This window comes from Platichthys flesus, chromosome 12 (genome assembly GCF_949316205.1).
Source record: "Platichthys flesus chromosome 12, fPlaFle2.1, whole genome shotgun sequence".
Lineage (NCBI taxonomy): Eukaryota > Metazoa > Chordata > Actinopteri > Pleuronectiformes > Pleuronectidae > Platichthys > Platichthys flesus.
Window position 1 is genome coordinate 11,203,872 of NC_084956.1, and position 8,017 is coordinate 11,211,888.

Here is an 8,017-nt window from a genome sequence, read left to right on the forward strand (position 1 = left end):
CATGTACAGTCATTACATTTATTATGATCAGTGCAAAATACAACACAAATCTAAAAAATCCATATTTTAAACAAATTGTACATCAAAAAACTTGCGAGATGAATTACTCATAGTAAAAAATATAAAACAACACATCTCTGTCACACATCATACAATTTTAATAAACATTGCTCTCGGCTAAGCCAAGGATCAGACATGTTAAAAGTCAAATCAGAGTCTATGTTGTTACAGCTTATGTTGACAGGGGCTTTAATGGTTGTCTATGATGCTCTGACCTGATTTGTTAGTGGCTCTATTTCTCTTTCTGTCTATCTGCTCTCCAGAGCATTTACCACTGATCCTCTCTCTAGCTGATGTGCTCGCTTCCTCAGTAAAGCTTCTCTGCCAGAGCCTAGACACACTCCAATGCCTCCAGTAGCAGTAAGACCTGAGCCTGCCCAGAGTTCTCCAGCACGCTCTGCGAAATATGTGGGACGAGATGCAGAAAAGAAGTGGGTCAAGGGCGCCGTTGATATACCACAGTGGAAGCGACAAATACGACTTCAGGATTGTGTATACATAGAGGACAGAGTCGGACCACACGACCACATAGACTTGCATCAGCGACGAGGCAATGTCCGGAAAGTTGCAGACGAAAAAGGCCGCTACGACTGCCCCTAGGGAACCAAACAAAGAAAATACAGCTCACATGAAAGTAACCTACATTATTGCAAAATGTCAGAGCAATTTAATTGCACTTAGTAGCTTCTTTATCTAGTGGAAGACAAACAACTGTCCATGTGTCCTTAAAGGGCATGTTAACACGAACGCGGCTCCAGGCAGGAAGATAACAGTGGACATTTAGGCAAAAAACTTGATGTGATGCCGGGGCTTACGGACACAAGAATTATTCCAAAGGAGCAGCATGGAGCACTTCCTGTAGTTGTTTTACCTTTGAAGAAGCGGTCGACAGTGTCTTCAAATTGCCCTTGCATGGTTGTACCATCAGTATATGAGTGCCATGCAGTGTTAAGTACTTTATATGTGCAGTGTAAAAACCTAGTTTACTCTTCTACCAAGTTTCCATCAACACTGACTTTCCATGTGATGGAAATTCAGTGTCCCACAATCTGTAGAGACCAGATACCTTTACATGGCATTCATCAGACTGAGATCAATCACAGCAGTTTGAGGATTTACAAAGCTCATTAAACTAATATAACTTGTCATTTTCCACGGCTCACCCATAAGTTTCAGAGCTCTCTTTTCATTTAACAGAAGCTTTCCATTCTGATGGCACTGGATATCTCGTCGTCCTTCAGGATTCTGCCGCATGAGACCCATGTTTCTTCTCTGATGTCCGTTCCTCTTCAGGTAGAGCAGGATGAGCAGATAGAGAGTGAAGATGGTGACCAGTGGGACCTGTAGTAGAAGGGGGTGGTTGAGTGGCTGATGTGTTTGGTTCGGATCAGCAAATGCAATGTGTCAAATAATAAATACTTATCCTAATAATTTCACCAGAAAGAAGAATCCTGCTCTCAGGAGTAAAGCTCCTTTGTAGATGTGTGCAGGATCAGGCTCGACCATCTCACACATGGTGGAGACGTGGAAGGCGTCTTCTCTTGTGGTGGCTGTGTAATCCAGGATACAGGCACTTGCCTGGTCGTAGACCAGAGCAAAGGGCACTGCTGAGACCAGAGAAATGACCCATACTAAAAGAAGGCATGGCAGCCTGGACTTCTGCCGAGGAGAGAGGGTAGACAATTCCACGTTAAAGTTTATTTTTTAATATCGCACCTTCGGTATTTACCCCCCTTATTTCATTGCATAATATTCTTGGGCACTCATATAAATAAACAGTAATCTGTTGAGTATAGGTTACAAATCAAGTAGCTTTCCAAAATATATTTGTGTCTTAACATGTCTGCAGTTAACTAATGTTTTTACTATAGGTATATATACTTGCAGAGTTTATTTTTAAGTAAGAACAAGATAAATGTTTTAGGGGTAATGGGGTATCCCGCTTAGACAGTGGACATCTACACTAACCCTAACACTCTGTTTCGTCTTCCCTTCATTGTACACCGTTTACAGTCTGAGTCAAACGTTTTGCCACAAAACACAAACAGGGATTCATTTTGTAGGTGTTTCAGGTCCAGATGACATTTTGGCAAATCTCTCATATTAACAACCATTTTCAAAAAAATGCAGATTGAAGACCTGATTGGCTGATGCACTACAGTCAATGTGTTCTGCCTCTTTTGCTCTCCGCACAGACTGGTAAACTGCGGGCTGCCAAAGCCTGCTCAAACTTGATTGGTCAAACAAGAAACAGAAACCAGAGGCTTTCCTGCCCCAAACTCTTGTAATTCATCTTTAGATTCCACAAGAACACTATCATGAGGAAATTGAATTGCTTCTTCTGCAAGCACTGCACCTTTAGGCTGGAAACAGACCACATGGTGTGGCAAATGGCTGCATAGCGCTCAGTGGTGAAGGTCATGATGACCCAGCTTGTGGTGGCACAATACACCTGGCGGACCATGAAGTAGGCCTTGCACACGGTTTGCCCCAGTCGCCATGGGTAGCTTTCCCAGTAATACCGATACAAAGTCACTGGGATGGTCAGCAGCTGCAGAATGTCTGAGGGTTAAAGTGAAGAAGAGGATGGACATGACTTCACCATAATGACAAAGTGGCATTGAGGATGATCCCTTAAAGCGCAGGTTAATACACTGTAGCCGTGGTGTTTAAGAGGGACTACCAAAAACTAGGTTTGACAATACTAAAGGAAAATAAGTTGTTCAAAAATCTAAAAAGTTTGGAATACCTTTTTATTGCCAAACCTTTTCAGTTCACTCCAAAGTCTAAAGGAAATGGAATTAGAAGCATTAAAGACAAGTGCATTTAGTAAGTGTGTGTCTCTCTCGCTGTGTTTACACACTGAAATGTATTAAGATATCAATCAAAAGGGCCGGAACACGGTTTTCAATCATTCTGTTACATTTTAAGCCCTGCTGACCTCCACCACGGAGGGGGAAATGTTTTCAACCCTGTTTGTTCGTTTGTTGGTTTTTAATGTAGATATGTGCAGGATCAGGCTTGACCATCTCACACATGGTGGAGATGTGGGAGAGGGTTGAGAAGACATATTTTTTATACGATTACGCAAAAACAACCAAACAGATTTCCTTGAAAACTGGTCCAAGGTGGTATGGGGCAGGGGAAAAACCCCATACAAGTTTGGTGCAGGTACGAATCAGAGAGGCAATTATCTTCAACATTGTGAATGGTGGCGTTTTTCAACATTTTCATTTTTCCTAGGGTATAATTCATGGACCTTGGTGCAGATTAATTGAACTTAAGGTGGCTGTTTGGTATGGGCAGTGGTATGCACTCTACTGAGGGCCATTCTAGTTATATCTGAAGTGGAGTTATGTTTGGCAAAGATGATTGAATGTTTTATGGCATGAAAATGAAATCAGTTTCCGTAACTTGTTATAAATGAAACTTCACTCCGATTGAATAATTCAGATTCATATTCTGGCCACTGATCTTCCACATAGTGAATGCTGGTGTACCTGATATGACCAAGCTGAGCAGGTAGAAACGTATTGCGCTGGCTCTCATATGAGCGTCCATGATCAGCGTCAGCATGCTCACCCCATTGAATAAGACCTGTGGAGCATAGAGGAACACCATTCAGTGAGTCTCAGTGTGAACATCAGTGTATAATTAACACAACACTGAATTGCTGCAGCTCTACTTGTATATAATAATCGCATGTACCAGTGCAATTCAGAGGGTAAAATTGGATAGTGTGTCAAGTGCGTCTAGTAAATGACATGTCCCTACTCCGAACAGGAAGATGGTGGTGTAGAGGATGGTCATGGGGACGGCGATTGCCAGAGGCTCCCTTTTAGTGGCACCAATGTTGAGCTGTGGCATCTCGCTCGCGCTGACGTTACAGCTGAAGAGGATCGACATCTGCTCGGAGAGGTTCATTGTCATGCAGCTGGTGGGGAATGTGGAGGATAAGCATGTAAAATTGAAAACGTTTGAATCTAAACGTCGTTCCAAAGTTAGGTTGCAACATTGGATATTAGCCTGTTTAATTTAGGTCTGAAGCCATTGTTTAAGTAAAGTATCTTTGTGAAAGAATGCAGCATTGTTGTCATGGTATTGTGCATCAACTCAGCACATACGAGGGTTGCTTGTTGTACATGTGAGCTCTGATTCGGAAGAAATATTTATGAGAGACTTGCATCTTGATCAAAGAGAGAAGGATGGGAATCTGCTGCTATCCATGTATTTTTTTTCTCCTGTTAATGCCTTATATTAAACACATGATTTCTATATCACAAAATAATATCCAGATGATAGTCACTGACCCAAACCATGTCCCTCAGTGCATAATAGACATGGGCGAGAATTACGTAGGAGACCAATGTGCATAAAAATCCTTTTCCCTCAGAACAAATAATACCACTCGTTTGAGAACAAATTGACAAAACAGCAGTTTAATATATAGATATGGGTAAATTAAATTATTAACTATGAAAATAGACTAATTAGTGGGCATAGCATGCACAGCAATCTATTATATGCATCTGTCAAACATCCAAGGGTAATTTAAGAAAAGGGTGACAGGATTCCTAATGTTCAATTAACATTTCTCAAACACACACAGACACACACACAAACACAGACACACACACACACACACACACACACACACACACACAAACTGCAACCTGTTACACTGACAGCAGAGTCTGTATATTACTGAATCATGCTGATTCTAGTTTTAGATTTACTAAAGTATATTTTAAATGTAAAAGTGTTGATCAGATATGATTAGACTTACCCTATACAGATGAAAATGTAGAATGAAGCTGAGCACCTCTGTCCACGAGCACCACTGATTGATTGTCTCCCTCCTTCCCTCGCTCGTGCTCACAGCCTCTCTTTCACTCTCTGTGACTCTCAGTCTCTCATGGTCTCCACCTCCTGCTTTGGCCCCTTCCCGCCCCCAACGCACATATGGCCATAACAGCAGCTTATAGAAAGTCATACATTTCTTGATATACATGGATTTGTCGCCCAAACATTAAAATGCACATACGTAGATCAGGGAGCACTCCTGGCTGGGATAAAAACCTTATTCCATTGGAGGACTTTAATTATTCGATTACTATGGGAGCAGTTTATTGCTAGCCCCTTTAGGCTACACTGCAAATGACACATCACAAAATTGGACTTGTTCAAAAAATGGTTCAAATCACAACATGTCTCATTCTGCAAAGAGAGAGCCTTCCATTTTCTTTGCAACACGTGTTTTCTTCTGCTCTGTCATTTGACAATCCTGCCCTGTTGGAGCAGGCCAGTTCACAAATCTCTGGTTGTGATATTACAAAGAACAGGAACCGGGAGTCCATCGACACCACATGTTCCACTACCATGTGCAACTGTGTGTGCAGATGTTTGTCTCCACATAGAGGAGTCAAAACCTATTCATCATAAAAATATGTTTGCATTAAAAGTAACTTACATTCAAGATTGGCGATCAAATTGAGAGACGCTAAATTGCAACTTAGGCACTTAAAGCTTATAATCCCGGCTGCTAATTAATATAAAACACTCTTTACTGAGGCTCTCACCCAGTGTCAGCTGTGACTGGGGAACGCCACAATGGGAATTGAATCTCTAATAGACATCATTGGTCTCCATCAACTTTGTCATCTACCATCTTGACCAATGTCATGACTCCTCAGGGCTAAGTATCTTCAGCTCAGACAGTCAGCAGTACACACCATGAACCACTCTTCATGCTGTTGCCACGTTAAAGAAAAAAGATTGTAAGACTTCGAGAACTTGGCCATAATATTACGAAAAGCAGTGGAGTTTAATCTGCCCAACCCCCCTGACCCTGAATCCAGGCCAGTGCGTTGCCTTTAACTGCCCAGTCGACGGATGAAGCACGGGGGAGACTTCAAAATAATTGAATACTTCCTAACTCTAACGTCCTGCCCTTTCTCTTCTAAGTGTTGTCTAACAAGTCCAGTTTGTTAGAGACCTTATTCTCAAGATCTTAGATTTGTTTTGTGGCCCAAATACTGCGTATCTTACAGATAAATATTATATAATATATGTATGTATGTTTGTATAAATATATTACTTGCAATTCAGGTGACCAGAGCAATGGAGTGATAATAGCACTCTCATCATCAATTTTCACAATCACAGAGAAAAACACACTGAAGCTTAAATTGAGAAATACCAGTTTATTCTTCACAAGTAAAACCGTTTGCATATGATCACTGTGCATAATATTATATACACAATGTTTTATGTATATACAGTATTTTTGGCTTATTTGTTGAATCAAAGCACAAAGTACACATTTTAAGCGTAAAAGCTATTAAATTATTTGATTATCCTAAAAAAAAAGAAAAAAAGTGTAAAACTAGAGGGCAGTGACATTTTCCCCTGTTATCCCAGCATCCTTTGCCATGGCGTAGAACAGACCACGTTTTTCAAACAGGTTGCTCGGAGAATCGAACTCCACTATCCGACCAGCATCCAGCACCATTACCCTGTGTAGATGGAAGACAAGCAGACAAGAGCGACATGCTGAGCAGTGTAAATCCATTACTGGCTGGCAGAGGAGGATCCAGCACAGGCAAATGCTTAAATGATGGATGCATGCATAGAATTGATGCTCTCCATTAGAAATTAAAAATAACATTAGACCAGTTCGTGGGTCCACAGAGGGCAAGGTGAGAGACACAGTATGCTCCTTATTTCAATGCTTTTTTTCCTTGCCACACTGAAATAGGAAGAAGGAGGTGAAGTGGACTGCTAATGTGCTGATAAAAAAAGTGATGGTTAGGCCTTTTGTTTTCTAGCTTCACTCCTACAATGACCTATAATTAAAATACAGGCCTAGTGCAGACCTTGCTGCAGTGAAAAAGGAATTTTTTATCTGAAATAAAATTCAGGGGAGCTTCAGCATGTTACAAAACCAGTTCCTCAATTCCATAACGAGCTGGAGAGCTGAATGGTAAATGGTGAATGAACGGTCTAACTGTATATATATGTATATATATTGTATATATATTTTTGTGTTGACATTGCGTGTGATTTTAGAATTTACCTTTTGTTATTCTCAATTAAGATACCAGTTTTAGCTCAGAAGAAAGTTCGTGCTTGCATTAAAGGAAAATAACATTTATCAATACCAGTTCAAAAATATGAATTCATTCGATAGAATACAATGAATGAATTCATTGATCCTCAGTCTGCACCATCATTCAGCCCTCCTTCAGTGTCTTCTATTGTGCTGCTCGTGGACTTTGAAGTCTGGCAGCCCTTCTCATGTCCGATTCACATTATGAATGTATAATACAGGGGCTGACTTAGACCGTGCACCTGTGGCCATCAGGCCTCCGCCACAACAGAAGATGAACTCTTACATCTGGAACACCTGGTCCATGAACCCAGATACTACATTTTACTAGCCTATTGTTTGGGACTGAAATAAAAAAGGAAGGCATGAAACAATAGAGACAAAGATCCTCTTAATAATAATAGTGACTTGGGCAATAACAAGGATAATATTCTATCTCTAGAAGAGCTCAGTGTCTGACAGGATCTGTCCAACTTAGAAATATGTTGATGAAGATGATGAAGAAGAGGTTAGTTTTTGTTTGTTTTCTTGTTGTGGGAACTTCTAGGTTTCTCTAAGATATTGTACGGTATCAACCTTACTATGTTATATGTTAACGCCTTGGCATAATATATGTTTAGTTTGGCGCTGTATACAAATCAAATTGAATTTAATATAGACCGTGTGATGTAAAGTTCAAAGTTCTTTAATAAGTGGAAATTGTTTCCTCTGCTGCAAATGTTTACGAAGTCAAGACTGGACTGTTTGGCTCAATGTTTAAGCCAAAGAGAACAAAAAGTAAAAAATGTAAAAAATACTGAAATTAATTAATTATCAGCACAAGTTAAATATTCTGCGAATTACAATTAA

At 40.4% G+C, this 8,017-nt stretch overlaps 1 protein-coding gene across 1 annotated transcript; it reads right to left on the reverse strand.

Moving 5' to 3' along the window:
- Window positions 1–83: 83 nt before the first annotated feature.
- LOC133966646 (pyrokinin-1 receptor-like) lies at window positions 84–4,047 on the reverse strand. The gene is made up of 6 exons (XM_062401644.1): window positions 3,835–4,047; window positions 3,561–3,657; window positions 2,417–2,622; window positions 1,498–1,719; window positions 1,224–1,401; window positions 84–656 (listed from the first exon to the last, which is right to left on the reverse strand). Exons 1-6 carry the CDS (start codon window positions 3,988–3,990, stop codon window positions 250–252), a joined length of 1,266 nt encoding a protein of 421 aa, XP_062257628.1. The 5' UTR covers window positions 3,991–4,047; the 3' UTR covers window positions 84–249.
- Window positions 4,048–8,017: the final 3,970 nt, after the last annotated feature.